Source organism: Halichoeres trimaculatus, unplaced genomic scaffold (genome assembly GCF_033239565.1).
Source record: "Halichoeres trimaculatus isolate MK-OKI-2021-1 unplaced genomic scaffold, fHalTri1.1 fHalTri1_scaffold_16, whole genome shotgun sequence".
Lineage (NCBI taxonomy): Eukaryota > Metazoa > Chordata > Actinopteri > Labriformes > Labridae > Halichoeres > Halichoeres trimaculatus.
Genome location: NW_027437194.1, coordinates 15,977,843 through 15,999,306, shown reverse-complemented (window position 1 = coordinate 15,999,306; position 21,464 = coordinate 15,977,843). Strand labels below are relative to the sequence as shown.

The following is a 21,464-nucleotide window of genomic DNA, read 5'->3' as shown; positions in this document are numbered from 1 at the left end:
CATTCTTACTTCCAGTATTAAAGATGATACAGAAATACTCAAACACTGTGAGCAAAGGCAGCATGGTTTTAAAAAACTTCTTTTAAGTATTTATTACAATTATGAGCATAATTTAAAGATAAGATTTCTAAAAGTACAACCTTTAGAGATGATGATGAGTTTTAACAGAGATAAATGTGAGCAAACAACATGATATGTTTCACTTAGAACACTGACATGATTACAAACAACATTATTTGGTTAAGAATAGGTTTACAATAAAATAAAAACAGATTTTAAAGAGATTAAAGCAGCATTATGAAGCAGTGAAGCAGCTCAAGTCTTTATAAATGTGTCAAAGTAATGACAAGCATCTCCACACCATAACTTTCATTCTCCAAAGACTTCTTTGGCTTGCTGGATGATCTTTGCTAACTTTTGAACAGACTCACCATCTGGCAACTTGTTTTATTGAAGGCACAATTTTGAAATCTGAACATAACCACAAGAACAAACTAGAAGAAATATTTAAAACTAACAAAACTGTTACAACTGCCAGATTGATGAGCATGCTTTCAGTACATAGAGCAAGAGTCACATTAAAGCTATGAATGTTTTCAGATAAATATTCGTCTACAACAGCCATGTTTGTGAAGGTCTGAGTACTAAAGACCTTATTTTTTAAAGTTTGAAGTCAAGTTCAGACTCTGACTAAAAGCAGACCACATGACTGAGGTAGAACTTCTCGTTGCTAAAATGATTAATAACTTGTTTAAATACTGAAATAATGATGAAGGAGCAAAGCTATTTGAATACTGCAACTGAACTTTACTTTGGCTCCTTTAAAAGTACAGAGAGCTCCAATTATTTCATCATCAAGGTTTCCCCTGGGAGCATCTGGGCTGAAAAGGTGCAGCAGTAAACGGATCATCCAGTCCCCTTCCTCCGATGGTCCAGGCATGCAGAGGCCCCACGGCTACTGAACCTACAGCGGCCTGCTGACCAATCCTGGAGACGACGCGGTGTACGGTCACCGGCTGCTGAAGCAGAGGGGCCTCAGGGTGCAGAGGAAGAGGAAGAGGAAAAGGAGGGGGTTGCACACTCAGAGAGTGAGGCGGACAGTGTTTGATGGGTCGGATCTGCTGGGATCCAGGTTTAAATGTGCAATTTTCCTGCCTCTTTCCAAACGGCGCCTGGAGGAAAACATCGGACGTGTCAGCAGGTTTAAGAGATGAAGAAAAGGAGTTGCTGAAAGGCATCCTGTGTTCTTTCTTGAAAGGAGCCAGCTGGAAAACATCAGAGGCGACCGGGCTGAAACTCAGGTTGGTGGAAGAAGCAGGTAGTGTGTGGTGTTTAAAGCTCCTTCCATCTGATGCTAGTGTGTGTTTGTTCACGACACACGGAACAGTCCTCTGATGGATCTGCGACCTCTCGTGACCTTCAGCGAATAGCACAGACCCCTCAGACTGGGCTGCTTTCTGCAGAGAGCTGCTGAGCTCCCTCTGCTGGTCTGTGTGAGAAAAAACACAAAGATTGTGAGTAAAAATATATATATGTATTATGCACAGTAATACTTTGTTGTGGTGTAGTTTTGTCATTAAATATTGGACAAAAAGAGGAAACAGAACTTCTGAGTTTTGGATTTCAGGAATGCTTTTTTTGGAATACATGCTCTGATTTTCTTTCTCTTTTTTGCTTAAATCTGTCATTTAAAAAGATTATTTTCCTCACTGTTCAAAAATTAACAGATCACTTCTATGCAGTGGTTTCCAAGACAATCCCATCGAAGTCAGGTCTGTTAACAGCACCAAACTCAAAGCTTAGCAAGTCCATGCGTCTAACTTTGCTTAGTATAAGTGTGACTGACTTGATTTGGATCTTATATCAAGGTAACTTTCCGAGATGCAGAAATTTTTTCACGGAAAATAATTTCATGAAAACAGTTTGGATATTTTGCTTGATGCCCTGGCCATTTTTATCCCCTTAAATTTATGCATGTCTCTATTTTTCCCTTGTATATCTTGAAAAAAGAAAGATTTTCATTTGGACTTTTCTGATCTGTGTACAGCACATTAAGCGAAATGAGCAATTCGAACTTAAAATATAACACATAAACTTGGCCATGTTTGAGTTTTTAATATAAGGTCATACCTCAACACAGAGGTCAATAATATTACAACAAGATTCATCAGTTACAGCATTTGTTTATTTTTTTGGTGTTGAAGCATCTTAGATCGGGAACTTTTTAAATTTGGTTGGGGAAAATAACTTGTGTTGAACTCTTTTTTTTTTTTTTTTTCATACAATTTCTGACTTAACGATCCAGAAGGATCTTAACCCACTTCCTGATTTTTTACTTTGGGCAGACAGAATGAGAATATCCTTTCAAACAAAGCTGTAGTAAAATAAATGTAGCAGACAAAATAAATAAATAAATAATTACAAAAAATAAAAAGGACGTATATTTAATGGGGCGTGTAATTAATGTTTGGTCTTACCTGAGAGGATTAAGCTGCTATCTGATCAGAATAAGAACTGGATTAGTGCATTACACACACAGCTGGATGAACCCTCACATTCAGCAGTCCTGTACAGATGATTTACTTCAGTCTCACAAAGACTTCATGCACGTCTTTGTATGCAAGAAGCTGCAAAGGTTAGATCCTCTAAGATTTATTTCCAGAACTACAAAATATAAAATGTGAGATTGGACATGCTTTGTGAATGATCATAAATTGATAATTTAAAAACAACATAACACATAGTAACGGGCTGTTCAGGGTATCTTTTTTTAAGTTGAGCTGAAAATTAGAGATTAAAGAAGGCTACACTGAAAACTGATGATGTGTTCCCTGGAGGAACACAATCATGACAGGATCATGAGATTTTTTAACCAGAAAAAAACAATTAACTTAGGGTTATTAAGACAGAAGAAATAAAAAGTGTCAGCTCATATGAATTCAACAACACTGTTAATACTTGTTCAATGTACAAAACTATGTAAGATCAATTCATAATTATCTAAATGCTAAAATTTGCCCTTTAACTTTTTTATGAACTTTCAGAAAACGAGTAATATGTACAATAAAAACTCCACACGTTGACATTCACATTTGTATTTTATTTGCCATCCCTTTATAATTCTTTAATTATCTCACAAAAATAGAAGGAGCACACGATACCACAGCTCTGACGCAGGTTTGGGCCATAAAGACAAAGAGGCGTCTCAAAAACACTCACTAGTTTGAGATAATTGACAGCGTTCGTTTTTGGCAAAACAACAGAGGAAACGAGGGGCTTCTGTTTCACATCGAGGACTAATCTCACAAGGTGTTTGGCTTCACCGATCACAACAGCACATTGGCAGCTACAGGGAGAAAGCTCGGGAGTTGCATAGGTTCAAACACTGACTGCGAATGATGGAGCCGTTTGATGGAAGGATCATAAAGAGGATGATATAAAGAAACAAACTTTCTGTGTTCACCTGACAGATACTGATCTCAAACTAGCAGCTCATTATTTCTTTAGATAAAAAAAAAATAAATTATACCAAAAAGTCACAAACATGAGACAAAAATTGAAAATATAATAAAGTGGAAATTATGATATCAAAATTAAAGATTTTGAGATATGCCCAATTTTTTTAGATTAGAAAGTTGAAATATGAAATAAAAAGTCAAAAATGTCAAGATAAAAAGATTAGCTTGTGACATAAGAAGTCAAAACTTTGAGAAAAACGTTGGATTTTAAAATAAAAAGTGAAAAGAATGAGTTTAAAACTTTATTGAGACAAAAAGTTGAAATTATGAGATAAAAATTTGAAATTGAGCCCAAATTGTGAGAATAAAAACTAAAATTGTGAAACAAAAAGTCAAAAATTTAGGATACTTTGACAATATAATAACCACAACCGTCTGCTGCTGATTAGCGTAAGATTTTGTTTTACCTCGATCTACCTGAGTGATTTTAGATGTTTAATAAAGATTTTTTTGAGTTTTTGTTTCTGATTAGCAAAGTTCTTTCTGCACATGCCTCGACTACAAAATCTGTCATCAGTGCAGTACAACACCAATTGTGGCGCTTGTTCGGATTCACTTCTACTTTTAATGAAAGGCGATGGATGCGTGCCGTCCATATTTTTATGGGGTCATTATTATTATTAGACATTATTAAGTTAAGCCGCTATGTGCACTACTACTCGTTGTTGTCCTCTTTTTCAGCATCTAACTATGCTGTGACTTATGTGTATCTGAATTTAATTTTCCTGATGTTTCACTTTCCAGATAGATTATTTCAGACAGATACCCTAACAAAAAAAACTGTACAATGAGCATTATTTGAAGATGATATAAAGTCAGAAAGGAGGTGGAGATAGTCTGCCCACTGTGAAGAAAACTAACATTGTTTGATCCTACAGAAACATTTATATTGCTGATCGGAGCTGATTTTTCAAACCCTGGAAAGTTGATTGGATGCTGCAGCAGTGTTGTATCTTTAACCCTTTCACACGTTACAGAGCCCCTCACACATCAACTACCAGACTATTTCTCTACACTGTACTGTGGAGCGCAGACTGGGAAGCAGTAAGCCAATACATATCTCAGAGAGTGATGTAGCTCTGACTTCCTGAGAGAATTTAAAGAGGGGGAGGGGAGCTGTGCTTTCAGAAGAGATTTTAATGACGTCTGTCGCCATGTTTTGCAGCAAACAACAACACAAGTAGGCTACCGGAAAAACACATCCAACAATTCTGACTCCACGCACACTCACACATACTTATCTTAACACTGTATACCAACACACATGAACAGAACATTCAACAACACTGCCATGCTTTTTGATATGAACTCTGTGATCACTAAAACCAACCGGTAAAGTCAAAACAAAGCTTTACAAAGCACAAGTTTCAGAAAAGAGTCATAGTTCAGCGCTGAAACAAAACAGGGCTACGAGAGATTCAGAGTCCACTTTTCAAAAAAAAAAATGGTTTGGAATAAAAATATAATCCTTCATCAACAAACAAAACACAGGCTCACTTTCTGTTCACAGGGGAAGAGGAGGGGGAATAAGACACGGGATCCGGCCTAATCTCCAGACTAGGATTATCAGCTATACATTATAATGTACCAACAATAATATAGCAGATATAACCAAAGGAAAAAAACTTTCTCAACACACAACTCCACAAAGAGGAATGAAATATGTATATATTCTTCATATTACTCAGTGATTATGGAGTTAAGAATCATAGATATTTTTTTATTATAGACTAATATTTATTTCTTACATTCATTCTCTAACACTCTATTCATATTAACATTTATTAACAGGAAAACCATGTCATTTTTCAGTCATATATATATCTATATACAGATAATATGTATATTTATATATATAAAGATATATATACGAGATTTCACAAGTAAAGCAATATGTTTCCCACAAGTAAAGCTTTATGACAATGACTTCTTATATACAGGGAGGAATAAGCAGCTCTAAGGTCTAAATAAGAGCCTGCAGATGTTTATTTACAGAAATAAGCAGTAAACAAATGACAGGAATGTGGGGAGGATTGCACAATGTGAATGAATGCTTGTGGTGACATAAAAAGAAAAACAAAGTGAGTGAAGTTATTGTTAAAATGTTATATCAGGCTGTCTCTGCTAGAGCCAAAAATGACCGGAATAGCCTCCAATGGTCTTTATATCATGGCTACTGTGTTTCAATAAAGCTCTGCTGATTATTCTAGTTATTCTCATGCATTTTCTACTGATATGGCACACTCCTGTACACGCTGTTAACATTTCCTCATTTAATTCTATGATAAACTATTGCTTACAAGAACATCAGCAAATGAGAGCAGCTTCTCTCTGGACGATGAGCAGTTTGTGTCACTTATTACTTTATAGCTTTTTACGGCTTAGACTGTCAAGGAAACTTCCAGGGCCTTGTTCAAATATATTGATGACCTTTATTAGTCGTAAAATGCATGGTCAGAAACAAAAGATGCACAGCGCAAGTGCATCAAGGGCGTACTAAACCCACTTTTGCAGTTGTGTGCAGTCACAAAACACCAGTTTTTGTACGTGTCTTCAGGGTATATCTACTTATATTTTTAAGTGTTGTCTCAAAGCCAGGGTTGATGAAATAATTAAAGTGATTATAGCAGATTCTGATGCCAATGTTAGGTCGCTACATGTCTCCAAAACTGCAAGTCTGGTCAAATTTCGTAGAAGGTTTCTTGTACTCAAGAGGCAATAATCCGGACATGAGAAATACAGCATATGTGGAAGAAAAAAAACTGCAGTTCTTTGAGTGTCCACTTGAGGCTGGCTCAACCACATACACACCTAGCTGGAGCTGATTCTTTACAGCATAAAACATCTTCACAGCCAAGTTCAGAAACACCGCTTGGGTATGAATGGCTAACTTCTCTATCGGCACGCTCATTGTACGAGGGTGAATTTTTTCATAGCTCATTATTTTCCCAGTTATCAAACTCACAACTTTTACCCGTACAAGGGCATAATGACTTGACTGACAGGCAAGCATCCTGTAGCTGTCTGTAAAGAGGCTTAAGACCTGCCTCTTTACATCATCCAACTACGACTAAAGGTGGGTCAAGTTCCACGTCTAAAATGAGCTTTGAAAATCCGTATTAGACACAAATGGTGACATCAAAATCTATGCATGTACTCCCCCACTGTCTACACTTTCTTTAATGTTTGACCATAAAACAAATAAGTCCTCTGCCCACATTTCTGAAGCAGCAGTTGGGCAGACTAGCTACAAGCCAGCATTAAATTCATGTCAATTGAAAGATAAACAAACATCAGCTACTGACATCTCAGCAAAGCAGATTATGTGCCAATGGGCAAGAGACCCGACATGAGCTGACACAGATTTTAACAAGTGATTTCTCTTGCTTTAACAGGGAGACAGCTTCAGTGAGACCAGAAACCTCTGGGTCAACCCTAGAGCCACAGTGGTTGACGGTGCTCATGAGACGTGATGTCCTCCTGCTAATTTTGGCCAAAAGTGTCACTGCAATCAACGCCAAATGGGTAGTCCTCACAGTGCCTTTAAGTCAGCAGGAGAACACTTTGCAGAAGGGTTTTGTTGCATTTCTTTTCTGCTTATTCAAACTAGTAGGTGCAAACACACCTACTACTGAAGTGTGAGAAAAATGCAAGCTATTAGCAATCAAGGATTATTGCACTGCTTTGTGCGCTGCTGTGCGTCCAGTTTAAGACCAGGCCTTTAGTGTCACGCTCTTCTTTTCCAGACATTATGGTAGTGTTGTGTCTTTAGGGGACGTATAGTTATGGCTGTTTTTTCAGGTCATACAATGATGTCATCTTTCAGTCTTTTAAATAGCAGCTTAAAATATTTCATCCAACAGAGTTAACAATTATGCTACTGTGCAAATCAGGCTACAATAATCTGACGTTATTTAAAAAAAATGGTCATTTCACTTCTTTATGGTTCGACTCTAAAATGTGCAAATAAATCTGGGGAGGAGAATTTAAAAAGGCAAACAACGACAAATTCACTTGTGCACCATAAAAACTACGACCACTTATAACTATGCCTATTGTACATTACAACAATGATCTTCTATTGTTTGCTATTAGACGTAATGCAGTATTGTTGAAAGAGACGGGATAGCTGTATTATATCCTGATTGAAAGAGAGATGTAATGCTAAGAAAGGATGATGTTAGTTTACTGGCCACTTTTAAACCGATGGATGATATGAAGAGAGAACAACAAAGAGAGAAAATGTGAGAGATGAGAGGTGAGGAGAAGCAGTTGATGTTATGGCAGAGAGGGAAACACTGAAAGGCTGTTTCTACGGAAGCAACTAGAATGATGATGACAGCTGGGGGGATGCAGGGAGCTAGCTATGACAACAGTGTTGATTGCTGTTATGCTATGCCAGTCTATAATCCAGTGTTACAGCTTCTATGGGAGGGGTGCGGGGGCTGGGTGGGCGCCTACAAGTCGATGAGCTGGTCCACCAGCATCAGGGAGCGAGCCAAGCTGGGCAGGCTGGATTCAGAGCCGCCACTGTTACTGCGCGAGTGGCCTCCTGAAACTGGCCAGAGAGACGGGGGGACAGGCAAACAGAAGGGAGGAGAAGCAGAGGAGTGAGGGGTCACAACAAGCAGTTAAGGGCGGGGATAGAGGGTGAGACAGAGACAGAGAGAAACAGGGCAGAGTTTACCCGTTACCTGTTCAGTACATTTCTAAAATTCGGCATGCAAGTGAGTGAAACTAAACATTAAAGCTTGCGTCTTTAATCCCATTTGACCCACCTGAGCTTCCGTTTGAAATGTGAAACTTACCTTGTGAGTTCTTTCGACCTGTGACAGGAATGGGATCAAACTCATCCTCCTCGCCAGCCTCTGCGGCGGCCTGTTGTGGCTCAAGGTCCGAGATCAGAAGAGATGAGTCTGCAGAGGATGGCAGAGATATGACAGTAAGAAAGTCAAAGTGCAGAAATATTTAGATAAAAAGGAAAGCACTCAGGCCAATTAGAGGAGGCAATTCTCATAAAAATGCTCCAGAAATCATCAATTAGCACAAAAAGACATAAGACAGTCTGCAGTACTAAAAAGTGTGTGTGAATAGTGGGAGATCAGTGGTAATAAAGGTCACACAGTCATGCTGTGACTGTGACAAGAGCCTGAGCTGTCACCTGCAGTTTAACGTTTTTTATTACACAGCCAAGTAGAAAAGCTGAGGAGCCCTTCACTGAGGAGGCACAACACAGTTTTCAGATAAAAGTTAAAAGACTATATTCCAATCAAAGTAGATATCTTGGTCTCAAATAACCTGCCATATTGGCTGCAATCTCCTGTCAATCTCCTGCTGGTGATTTAATCCTACTGCAGTTTATTTGAAGTGTATGTATGTGGACCTCTTTGGATTTTTCCAGCTTACCAGCTTTAGGCTGTCCAGAGTCTCCAGACAACAGACTGAAATCATCCAAAGCAGAGGCAGCAGAGGTGGGAGCAGAGGAGACAGAAGAGGTGGCACTGCTTGCTGCTGGAGGGGCGGATGCACCAGAGATCAGAGAGCAGCCCAGGAGAGAGTCGTCTGCAGTTAGTGGGTCTGAGAAACAGGAGAACCGGGGTTAGAATCAAAGAGGATGCCCTAAATGCTCTTTGGGTCCTTCTTTGAGTTACATCGCTGTAATAAATGATCTATTAAATCAAAGAAACAAAATATCAAAGGTCTCAATGATGCCAAATAGTGCAAAAAGAAAAAACATTAAGTTGTCATCTCTAAGACAAGATGGTGAACATGCTGTTGATTAACAACAGAATAGCACTACATTAAGTCACAGTAAAAACAAACAAACCTTTTGCAGACTCCTCCACAGAGCCACCAAAGGGATCAGACAATGACAGAAGGTCTGGAAGCATGAGTGAAGACGGCTCTGGAGATTTAAGTCCCTCAATCAGCTTCTCTGGAGGCCGGTGAAGAATTAAAGACAAGATAAGACATTCATTAGTAAAAAATAGTCTGACAGAATGAAACAGAACTTCTCTGTAACAGAAGAAAAGAAGTCTGGGCGTTATCATCCAGGATCTTGGTAAAATATTTTTTTTGTTGTACTGACATTACACATTTTCTACAGGTCACCGTTGAAATCCAAAGACTGGAGTCTTTACCTGGTGTATCTGACAGCTCCAGCATTTTGAAAGCGCCCGGCACAGCCAACAGCGAGCCCCCACCATCCACATCAATGATCGCTGACAGGTTTTCAGCTGGAAATAAAAGCAGTGTTTAGTCTGTTTCATTCTGGACACAGCTTTAATGTTATTGATGAGATGCACAGAAGCAGCGCTTACTTTTAAAAGCTTCTTAGAGCTCAAAGATTAATGGAGCAGGTGCTTTAAGAGGTTCATACTTTAGCTCTGATGTTACATTAAGTTATTTAAAACTTGTTCATTATTCGGTTTCAGAACCACAGCAGTATTGGGACTGTATATCGAGATTTTTTCACTGTATATCTTAGACACAGTTACCCAGACAAACTAAAAAAAAACAAAACAATTTTCTAAGCTTTATTTTGTCGGCTTCATGCTAAATTGTTAACTAAAACTTATTATAATAACCTGTTATTATTCTTTAAATATGCTTTACATATATCTCCATAAAGATGTAAAATTAGTGATTAACTAGAAAAGCACTCAGAGAGCACAGACCTCTGCCAAGCTTATTGTGATTGTCAAGCAACACTTCAGTCCTACTTTAATGTTATACTCCCTTTCAACAGACTGTCTGCTACAATTTGGTGTTAGTTGCAGGTTTGTACGATAATGTGTGACCTGAAAGTGTTGAAAGTTATTATGACCTAGTACACATTTTATATGCCAGATCTTAGTATACAGAATATTGTCAGGATCTGGATCGTACTTTTACATCTGTAAGAAATTATGGTGACCTTGTCTTGTACTGTTGTGCAAAGCAATCCAACCATTTATTGTGGAGTTATATACACATGTGGTGAAATTGGCCCAATCTCACAATGATAAAGAATCCTTTAAAAAGGTCCTGTATCCAGATGGTAATTTGGATCACCTCCAAAATTTAATCACTCTTTCCTCATCCCATTTTGAACATTTCCTGAAAATTTCATCAAGAACTGTTTGTTACTTTTTTGATTATGTTGTTCACAAACAAACTCACTCAAAAACATAACCTCCTCGGCGGAGGAAATAAAAACAGAAATAAACCATTACAGATTTTTTAAAGATGGGGTTTAAGTGACATATTTTCAAAGAATTTTTTGAAGTAATGGGAATGATGTCTTGTAGACTTTTCACTATTTATTTTAAGGGGTAATTATTCAGTCTGGCACCATACTGTCTGTAAAGCTTCATTACGACTATATTTAACAGTGAAATAAACAACAAAGCACTAAGGCACCTTTACTGGAGCACAGCTTTCACATTAGAGAGTGGAAAGTGAAGCTGTTAGTGTTTAATTTTCTGTATTGTATTAAATACAATACACAAATTGTATTTTAAACAGGAAATCTAAATCTTATGTGTATTTCATATGAAGAAGTTGTGACTCACCGGTTTCTTGGGGGGTATCCTCTACAGTCGAGGCCAGCAGACCAGGAATCAGCTCCTCAGGGGGTGCTGGTTCAGATTCTGAGGGTAATTCTGCAAAACAGGAATTCAGCTTTTCTTTAAACACTGTTACACATTAACAAGACTAAAAACAACTGTAAGATTACAAACTTTACCGGCAGACTTCACTTCCTCCGCTTGGACTTCATCTCCAGCCAGGCTGGGGAAGCCGTCGTCATCAAATGGATTCCATGCAGGCTGTGTGGGAGTGTTTGTGGATCCAGCTTTGCTCTGGTCCTGAGCTGCTTCACTGACAGAGGGCTGAGTTGTGTTTGGTGGGGATGAAATTGATCTGAGGAAAGATGATAATGCATAAACCACACATAAAGGAGTTCATTTTGTCCCTTCCAGTGGACCTAAGTATACATCTTCATCTTACTGGTTTAGAGTAGTGTCTCCGTTAGCTCCCTGTGGCTGCTGTGAGAAGTCAGTGGCAGCACTGCTCAGCGTGGCATCACTCGGTGTGCGTTGATGGCCTCTTTCTTCAGTCGTCTTTGGGGAAGCAGGAGGAGTCTGAGGAGAAAAAAGGTTCACAGTGGGTGTTGTCAGTGTTCAAAGATACCTGACAAATGGAAAGAAGGAAAAGTGTCAAATCCTGACAGATCTGCAGTGATGGTGACAGCCACTCACCATCTCAGCTGCTTTTTGGCTAATCTCAGTGCAGGCAGCCGGTGCCGGGGCAGCAGAGGGCTGAGCTACCTGTGTCTGCTGAGAGACCTGCGGCTGACTCGGGGCCGTTTTGCTGGGTGAACCCTGGCCTCCCTGCTTACGTCGAGCTGGGCGCTGAGGGGGGGCGGGGCTGGATGGAGTTTGATCAGCCACAGAGGGAGGTGTGGTCTGCTGCTGAACTGTCGGCTGTGCTTGCATTTGGATGTCCACTTTCATCGCTGGGGAGACGACCGCTGTCGCTGCTGCTGCTGTTGTCTCTGTGGCTGCTGGGACTGTGATTGGCTGCACTGGCTGTCACGCAAAGACAGATGACAGAATTTGTGGAGGTTACATCTTCAGACAGGCTGTTTGAGTAGCACGGTTACAGTTTCTTTTCCTCTTCAATATTCTGTTCTTTTCCACCCACCTGATTTATTTAGAAGATTATTGTGATAGATTATTATTTTAGAAGATGGAAACTCTGTTTGAAACTGCTTTTCAATGTGGAAATGCACCTAAACTCAATAATCCCCGTGAAAAGTGCCAAGTACTAAGGCTTGGACTGTGATTATGATAAGTAATTAATAAAAAAATGTTGTGTTAAAAAACCAACATATTTTATAGCAGCTCATTGTTGCAGTGCAACAACGAAGTGTTCTGGAAGAAAAGTTGGGTAGAAAGGATGGAGAGCACCCTCATAATGCCACACTGACAACAAACCTTATGGAGGCGTTGCTTGGCCTGGTGGATGGAGATGTAATTAAAAAAATGAAATGGAAGTGTGTGTAAGAACAGTGCAAATTATGTCATAATGATCTGCATATCACTGGAGCAGTTCTAGCCTAGGTATCACCTCAATGCTCCACATGTAGCGGCCATGGAGTGTTAATAGTAGCAGCGAGCACAAATGCCACTGCCAGAACAGGTACAAGCATGCAGAGCTCCCAACCCACATTCATATTTAGAAAAGTCTTAAAAGCTGCACCTTACATTTAAAAATGATATTTGATTAAAAATGTACATGATTTTGCTGGTTAGGCTAAGTCTATTTATTGATTCACTCATCATATCTCTAATCCACTAGAATTCTAAAATGTTGCTTCTCTTGTCAAATATTGATAAATGATTAAAATGTGATTAGTTGCAACTCATTAATTCATTAACTGAGTCCCACCTTAACTAAAACATAATGATAAAAACTGAAGGCAAGTTTGGACAAATTGAACAAAAACTCTTGCATTTAATGACTGATTGATGAATTAGTTTCTCCAGCATTCAGGTGAATAACCCTGTGTCCCCATACATTTTTTTGTGCACAACTTGATTTGTTTAAAAAAACATGTTTTGCATTTCTTTCGCTCACCTGCTTCTGCTGAGCTGCAGCCTGACTGGAATTGCTTTGTGACTGGGTGAGAGGCAGAGGTGAAGTTTGAGCCTTTTGTGACTGCAGAGCTGCAGCTGGCTGGGAGAGGTCTAAGCTGACTCCTGGGGGAGGTTACAGAGAAAACAGAGTGCATGTTACCCTGCAGCATGAACACTCATGGACCTCAATAATTGCTCAGATGCAAAAGAATGTAGGTACTACAAACAGGATGATATAAAGAGTAAATACTGTCAAAAAATTCAAAGTGATCTGTAACAGATACAATTATTGAAGTGTGGAGAAAATAATTACATGATGAGTTTAGGCCTGTGTTAGATCAAGTCACTGTGCACAAGTCTTGACCTGCACACTCGATCTGTCCCTTAAGTGAATGGCACTGTTCACCGTGCACACAAAGGATTAAAAGGAATCCTTTCTTCATGCTCATCTTCACAAGATGTGACACAAAGCAGAATAAGGACAGAGTCTTTCACTCACCCACAGGCTGAGCTGCACCACCAGGGAGATTAGCTCGCTTGCGAGGGGTGAGAGCAGCAGGCTGGATGGGTAGGATGCCAGCCGTCGGCTGAGTATGGGCTGCTTTGGGCCTCTGGCGAGGGGTGATGGAGGTTTCAGTGGTGGGGATTGGATCTGTCAGTCTGGAACAGAGGGGGCATGAGGGCTGTGTTAATCATCACAACGTAATGATCTAATGAGTGTCATTAGCCATAATACCCTCTAAATGTGGTGTTACTACAGCTTAAACAGTAATAAAGCGTGAGCAGGTCAGACTTACCTGGGCTTATTCTGGCTCTTCTTTGCTGCTGCAGCTTCACTTGCTTTGATTGGCTCGGGAAGTTTGGTTGGAATTGGAGAATTCTGCATCATGGGAAATAAAATTGAAACAAAAAATAAATTTCTGAACACAAATAACACACAGTGGATGGAAGTACTCATTATCTTCAGTATATTCTACTGCATAAAACTGATGTATTTGAGCAGATTTTCCTCCCACAGCGTGACAACTGTTGGGTCAGGCAGAAAAAAAAAGAGCTGAGAAAGAAATGAGAATCAATTCCTGATGAGAGAAAGCAAAGCTAAATCTAAATTTGTGCTGATGCCGTGCTGAGAGAGACTGACCTTCACATTCTGAACAGGGCAGGTCCGCTGAGCTTGTTTAAAAGCAAAGTAGGACACCTGGTAGATATCTGGTCTTTTGTCAGGGTCTGGCTCCAGCATGTATCCTACAGAGGGGATGAAGGAATCAGATGAAACTCAAAAATGGAGGAGAGATGTAGATATATGACAAGAGAAAACAGAATTATATGTTGTGTAGGAAAAGAAAATGAAGTGGGACTGACGAATGAGGCAGTGAAGATCATAAGAGTAGCGGGAGTTGTCAGGAATTGTGAAACTGCCATCACAGATGGCCACCTGGCTTTCACCAAAGGGCAGAGTGAAGAAACACAACTTGTACAGCAAACAGCCCAACGCCTGGAGAAGAAACATTACATCCCAAAAAGGAAAGGGAAGAGAAAGGGGCAAGATGAAAAGCTTAGGTAAGGGAGGAATCATTAGAAACACAACGAATACATCTGTTTGCTTAAAAAAAACAAGTATCAATTGACACTTTTATAAAATTAAGAGCTGCAAAAAAAAAAATACATACAGTATGCGTGCCATTCACTCACCCAGATATCTGCTTTAGTTGTGATAATCTTGTTGTTGTAGAGGTTCACCATTTCAGGGGCACGATATGATAAAGTAGTGTACCTGAGAGAAAACAAACGGAAGTATCAGGAATAGAACGGATAAAATTAGAAAGAAAACCACCAGCCTTTAATGTGGCATGGGAAATTAAACAGCCTACACTCCATTCTGTGGGTTTTATCCATTTAAAACAACATTTTTGTCTGCAGACACCTACAAACCTCAATCAGCTAAATAGAAAAAAAATAATAAATTAACAACAAAGCTGAAGGGGTGCTAATACTTGTAACCTGCAATTACAGCCAAATCACATGAAAGGAGGCACAAACTTTTTGATCTCTTCCTCTACGACGGCCACTCCCTCTGTCTGGGGGCTCTGGAACTTGTTGGTGGCGCTGCCAAAGTCACACAGCACGTAATGACCCTTGTCATGCAGGAGGATGTTCTCCACCTGAAGGTATATAACATATGAAAGATGAGCAGTCACAAAGATGAGCAGTCGCAGAGCTGCGAGTTTAGAGAGTTTTCTTTTCTCTTGCAAGATATGCACTTGACTGAAAAAAATGTATACATATAGGACCAGCAACAGATATCTGCTTGAAAGTGCATCTGACAATCATTTTTTTCTTCTTTCAAGACAACTTTTTGTAGGAGCAAAGTAGGAAAGCCTGACCCCATCACAGGATCTTTTATGAAGTCCTCACAGGGCCTAAGAAAATTGAATGGAACCACTTTTTGTATAGATTCATATCACAGTGGTCAGCCAAAGTGACATGCTGTCTAAGTTGCTACTCGGTCCGTAAAGGAAGTCCATGCTGATGACTAAGCATTGGTAAAAGTTAAGGTGGTTTCAGTTTCCTGGCATATGATGTCATCATATGACTGCTAGAGGGGTTCAGAGACTGACGATGAGCCTACACATGATAAACTACCTACTCACTGCAGAGAGGAGAATTGGATTAGACAAAAGTGGAAAAATGTATCACCTTAAGGTCCCTGTGGATGATGGGTGTCTTGCGTTGGTGCAGGCGAGAAACAGCATCACAGGTGTCACAGAAGATCTGCAGCACCTCTGCCTCAGTGAAGCCGGTCTGCAGCCTCTGATTCATCAAGTTGACCACCTGCCCTCCTGCAAATAACAAGGCACAAGCTTCAGGAGAGATTAACGTCACCGGTACATGAGTGTATCCTGACTGCTGACGGTCTCAACAAAGGAATTCGTTTTCATTTGTGTTAAGATTGTTTCCTTTTTAAAATCTCTTTCAGCACTCACCCTTACAGTAGTCCATAAGAATAAAAACCTCCCATACATCCCGGGATCCCATCGCTGTGACACTGGAGTCCAGATAGCCAACAATATTCTTGTGACCAACAAGGTCTTTCTGCAGGAACATTAACACAAATTTAAGAATACTAACAAATCGGTGTACACAAAGTTTTGCTGGTGCAAAAAGTATACACATTGTGTATCTGGGAGAAATACATGTGGTGTTTTTTTGTGTATTTCAATATCTTTGAAACAACTTATTGTTGTGGCTACGCCATGTGTTGTTTGTATAATTCCTTATGTTTGTGAGACTAAATAAATTAAAAAATTAAGCGACTACTGTAGAAAAAAACTGATTTATTTGTGTCGCCAAGACAAGGAAACATTTCTGCAGTGAATTTTGATCAAATGTCAGAATGTGGAGCCTTTCATTCAGCTTGGTCAGTGTTTCATGATGCAGTATCAGCCCATCACCAGCAGAGGGAGCCGCAATAGTAAGCTTAAATCAGCAACCTATTAGGTAATGAAAAAATGTTAAGTACGCTGCAGCCTGCAGCTGAGGTTAAGCACTGTGTCAGTGTGTGCATGTGTGTGAGGGGGCAGCTGGGGACTAGAAGCATGACACAGAGTTAATGGAAGCATGTCATATGTGCCAGAAAGGAGAACATTGTGAGTTGTCAAGTGTTGATTTTGAACAGTGTCCTGAGTTCAGAATGTGTACAATCTGTTTTTCTGTCTCATGCTGATACAATCAGACACTTTTATGTGCTTTGAAATATCCCCGCTTCCTCCCTTCCCTTCCTGAGTTTCCCCTTGGATGTAAATAAACAAATCCGGTGAACAAACTTGATAAACAGTGGAGTTAAGCACCAAAAAAGTAGAAAAATATATATTTTTTAATACATCGAATGGAATGTTTTGAACACCAAAAAGAATTGATTTGGTGTCCATTCTGACTAATCCAAGCTCTGTTCAGATGTTCACAGGTTTAAGAAGTCAGGCAGTGCAGGAATACATTTTCAAATCTCCAAACAAAACAATCGCTAAGAAATAAAACAATAAGAACCACACAGTCCTGAAATGACTACAAATGGCCCCAAGACTTTCTCCATAATGAATCTCAAGAGGAGAGCAAAATATGCAAGATGACACTATAAAAACAAAAGTCCAGTACACGAGAACCAGTTGAGTAAATACAGTACAACCATCAAAACAAGCCTGCTGCTGGCTCTATGTGTACTGACTCTTTCTCTCTGTATAAGACAAAGGGATTGCATCAGTTTCTCAAAAGTTTGCAAGCACAATTACAGGTTTGTTTGGGATTTTTTTGACTGCTGCAGGAACCTGAATGTAGTGATAAAACAAGCAGAGAAACCTTTAATCCCAGCGACTCACCATTATTTGAATCTCACACTTGCAGACTTGCAGATCGTGCTCATTGTTGACATACATCCTCTTCAGGGCGCAGCGTACCCCTTGATTTGTTTTCACCAGGAACACAATTGCAAAACCACCTGTGGGGATGAGACAGAGACTGAGACTGAAAGGAGATGTCAGCTGTAATGGAGAAAGTACAAAACTACCAAAGCCATGAGGATGTAGATTTGGGTAGAAATCTACATCAAATCGAGAAGATTTTTACAAAATATGCAGAGAAGACTCTTAGATTTACACCATTCTTGTTTGTTTTCTCAGGGTAAGTATGCCATGTTTTTTCCATGCTGCCTCACATCTAAAGGGAAGACAGGGCCCAAATGGAACAGCCTTATAGTGTCATGTATTAGTTATGTCATTGCTGCAGGGTTTACGTGGAGGCCTACATCCAGGCCTAACCATCTGGTATCACACAGACCACAAATTCACTTTGCTGAGGTTCGGCTGTGACAGAGTCATCAATTTCAGGCAGTCTTGTGCTGCAACCTCAACGTGACACGTGTTAAACGGTATTGTGTTCCACTGTAGCTCTGTAAATGTGAAAGAGATACCAATAGACTGAGGGTTAGCATCAGCTTCCGATGCAAATACTGAAGTCCCCGATTTGCCTTTTAACACTGGCTACCTACTTTAGACATGCATAAGAGTCTGGATTTGTAAAATTGGGTGGGGGGCTGACACTGATAGAAACTCTCTGACACGTTTCAGAGAATATAACAGAAGAGTATTACCTTAAAAACAATAGAAAGGTTTATCATAAGAAATTCCTTAGAAAGTGTGTATAGTAGCACAATACTGTCTTGTGTAAATCCTAAACTGTACTTAAAAGAGATTAAAAGAGTGTGTTAACACCAGCATACACTGCCAAAATCGTAATGTAGAGCATAAACAAAGAATATTCACATTTTCCAATTGCTAATACTTCAGAGAAACAGTTTATGCACTGTGCACGCACCGGAATATGTACAAAATACAGAAATTAAGCATGATTTATAGTGTATACAGCACACAGAACCTTCATTCATTTTAAGGGGAAAAAATTACAGGTCTGCTTGAATCACACTTCTGAATCATAAAACAGCGAACAGGAAACTGTTGTTAGTCAGAGTCCAGCTGAGAGAAAAGCAGTAGGCCTCTATTTTGCAATCTGATGCAGGGCTCCATCATTCCTGTGGTGCATGGCATAAAGTTACATCCCCAGTCTGTCATGTGACTCATATCTCACATCATGAATCATACTCAACAACATGCAGGGAAATAAATGAAAACACTTAGCCTGTGCAGCTCGATCTCACCTTCTGCAATGATCTCCTCCACAGTGACTTGGTGCTTCCCGACAGTGAAGGATTTACCAATGAAATTTGCGCCTGCATGACTGGACCCAGAGCTGCTGCCTCCTCCTCCAGAACCAGGCCCAGAGCTCACCAACTCCCGTCGGGAATCAAAGAACTTCCTCATGTTGTCGCAATGACAGGATGAGGATCTCAATCACAGATGAGCTGCTTGTTTCTGGATTATTGCACTGATAAGATGATGCAGGATCTGAAGCTTCAAGTATGTCTGTTCGCAGCCTCAAACCTGCAGCGATGCTTCAGTCAGTTAAGATGATGTTGAGACAACCCGGATTTTTTGGTGGCAAAATTCCCATTTGCTTGCCAACACAAGCCAGTTGGTGATAGCTAGAGCGGCTAGCTGTTATGTAAGTGAATTACACCACCCAGGAGGCTAAAGCATCCCCGGAGAAAGTATTCTTCAGCTATCCATGCAGCTGCTCACGGTCGGCTGCTGATGATGATAACATTAGGTCCTTCTCCATCTCGTCAAGCCATTACCGAGCTAGCTAAGTGCTAGCTACTTACGCGCTATGACATTTCGTGTAAGGTTATCCAGGTTATCCACTGAAGATAACGTCTCGGGTACGCTGTTTCCGACTTGTAACTCGTTTGGTACAGCTGCCCGAAAATATATTTCCATCCTCAGTGAAGGGAAGCCTCCGTTAGCTGGCACATAGCTGCTATTTAATTGCTCCCATTTACGATTAAAGTCTTATTTTAGTCAGCTAACGGTCGAGCGCGGTCCAGCCCCTCGTCAACACAAACAAACGCAGACGACAGAAAACTACACCCTGTCTGCAACTACTGGTTCTCTTGGTAATAAACCGCGGATTTCAGACATGAAGAAATTATTAGTCAGAGGTTAAAACCCAGCAGCCTAATCTCTGCAACCACAGCAATCTTTGGCTGCCAGCGATATCGCAACATCCTAGCTGTTGCTGTTGACGCGCGGATGGGATTGTGGGTATTGTAGTTAGTGTTGCAGCTGCAGCCTCCCCTCCCCCTCGCAAAGCTGACTTGAAGTCAATGCAGGAGGCTGTAAACGTGGAAACAGAGGAAAACACCGCCTGGTTTCATTATGCTTAAATGCAGATTCAGCATTTCAGCATATTGTTCTTCCACTTTATTGAACTTAACTTAACTTAATCTGCCATACGTTTTCAGCACTTTTCACAGTTTGTCCTTTGAACATATTCTGCATGTTCAGGGGATATGTGCTTGTATTTTTTTTTACATCTTTGTTGTCAGGTCAGCAGTCATCACCTTTTTCTTTTCATTTTTTTCTTTTCATTTTATCTATTTATTTACATTGTGAAGTTAATTTTTTTTTTTCCATGATTTTAATAGGGATGCACAATAGTATCGTCACAATATCGGTATCGGCTGATAAAAGCTTAAAAACACGTTTATCAGTATCGGCAGATATGAAAATTTCTGCCGATAAGCATAGACAATAAGGTGCTATTCAGTTAGGATTATTATTATTTTCCATCTGAAAAATAAGCTCCTTAAATAAAATGTAGCACTTCATTTATTTGCACTGCAGAGCTCTGTGTCTGTCACCAGGTTGTTACAGTAGCTCTAAAATAATCAAATGCAACTTGGTTATGTTTAAAAATGCATTGTACATTTAAAGTTCATGTGCTCTAAAGAAATTATTTTTCTGTATTTCAATACTGAATGTCTTGAGTTTGAAAAAATAATACATTTCTTATTTATGGTAAAATCAAATGTTTTTTGTCTTGTTTTATGTGTGTTTCTTAAACAAATAAGACCGTCACAATAAGAGTAACATATAAATTCCAGTACAGGATAGACTTAGCTGTCTTTACAGTGAAAAAAACAAACAAACTTGTGATAATCGGTATCGGCCAAAAGGGGTTTCGATATATCAGCATGTAAGATATCGGCAAAAATCCAATATTGTGCATCCGTAGATTTTAACCTTCAGGCCCAGGGCCATTACTTTTCTAATTTCCTCTTGAAGTTAGGTAAAATATCTTTTGTCATGACTTTCCCTTTTCAGGTCTGGGGTCATTACATTTTTCATGAGTCTGGGGTCATCACTTCTGATTCTTATTAATTGTCAAGTTGGGGGTCATTACTTCTTTGTGATTTTTGAGTCACGTTCGTGATACTCCTATTCAGTTCGGGGTCATAATTTTTTTACAGTATTGAGTCAGGTTCACACACCTGTATAACCTTTTATTTAACTACACCCATGTGCTTATACAAAGCAAATAAAATGTGTTGATATTGTGGCTGCCACAACACAGTGGTCTCTGCTATTCTGAATAAATTGTGTCACCAACTTATTACTGCTGAGAACACAGAGAGCATGGAAAGCTGAAATGGAGTGATTAAGATGTTAAGTTAAACATAAAAAAATCTCTTGTCTTACTTTTTATTGGCCTTGGCCTTGGCCTTGTTGATAGCTTATTGTTTTCTGTGTCTTAACAACAAAAGTTAATGAAAACAACCTGCCTCTTGTTTCCAACAACCTATGAATGCCTGCTGTACATGAGTGTCAATATGCTATGATTTATTAAGTATAGATACAGATAATCTGGGAGGTGCTGC

General features: G+C 39.7%; 1 protein-coding gene across 3 annotated transcripts; it reads right to left on the bottom strand.

The window, feature by feature from the left end:
• Window positions 1–101: 101 nt before the first annotated feature.
• Window positions 102–19,854, bottom strand: LOC141805036 (AP2-associated protein kinase 1-like). Of its 3 annotated transcripts, XM_074689712.1 has the most exons (21): window positions 18,846–19,854; window positions 17,512–17,630; window positions 16,123–16,231; window positions 15,836–15,978; window positions 15,179–15,300; window positions 14,831–14,912; window positions 14,501–14,633; window positions 14,280–14,383; window positions 13,936–14,018; window positions 13,638–13,798; window positions 13,140–13,261; window positions 11,759–12,088; window positions 11,508–11,641; window positions 11,245–11,420; window positions 11,072–11,161; window positions 9,659–9,754; window positions 9,346–9,453; window positions 8,925–9,095; window positions 8,327–8,434; window positions 1,049–1,489; window positions 104–946 (listed from the first exon to the last, which is right to left on the bottom strand). In XM_074689712.1, exons 1-21 carry the CDS (start codon window positions 19,006–19,008, stop codon window positions 855–857), a joined length of 3,087 nt encoding a protein of 1,028 aa, XP_074545813.1. In that variant the 5' UTR covers window positions 19,009–19,854; the 3' UTR covers window positions 104–854. The 3 variants fall into 3 exon arrangements, with proteins under 3 accessions (XP_074545812.1, XP_074545813.1, XP_074545814.1); XM_074689711.1 differs by having other exon boundaries at window positions 102–1,489; XM_074689713.1 differs by lacking the exons at window positions 104–946; window positions 1,049–1,489 and adding an exon at window positions 3,080–8,076 and having other exon boundaries at window positions 18,846–19,850.
• Window positions 19,855–21,464: the final 1,610 nt, after the last annotated feature.

Excerpts from the sequence above, each read along its gene's own strand:
- LOC141805036 (XM_074689711.1), bottom strand. The coding sequence starts at position 19,008 with ATGAGGAAGTTCTTTGATTCCCGACGGGAGTTGGTGAGCTCTGGGCCT. Across the intron at positions 11,642-11,758 it reads GCCAAAAAGCAGCTGAGATG|ACTCCTCCTGCTTCCCCAAA; the intron begins GTGAGTGGCTGT and ends TTTTCTCCTCAG. Across the intron at positions 11,162-11,244 it reads GGAGGAAGTGAAGTCTGCCG|AATTACCCTCAGAATCTGAA; the intron begins GTAAAGTTTGTA and ends CCTGTTTTGCAG.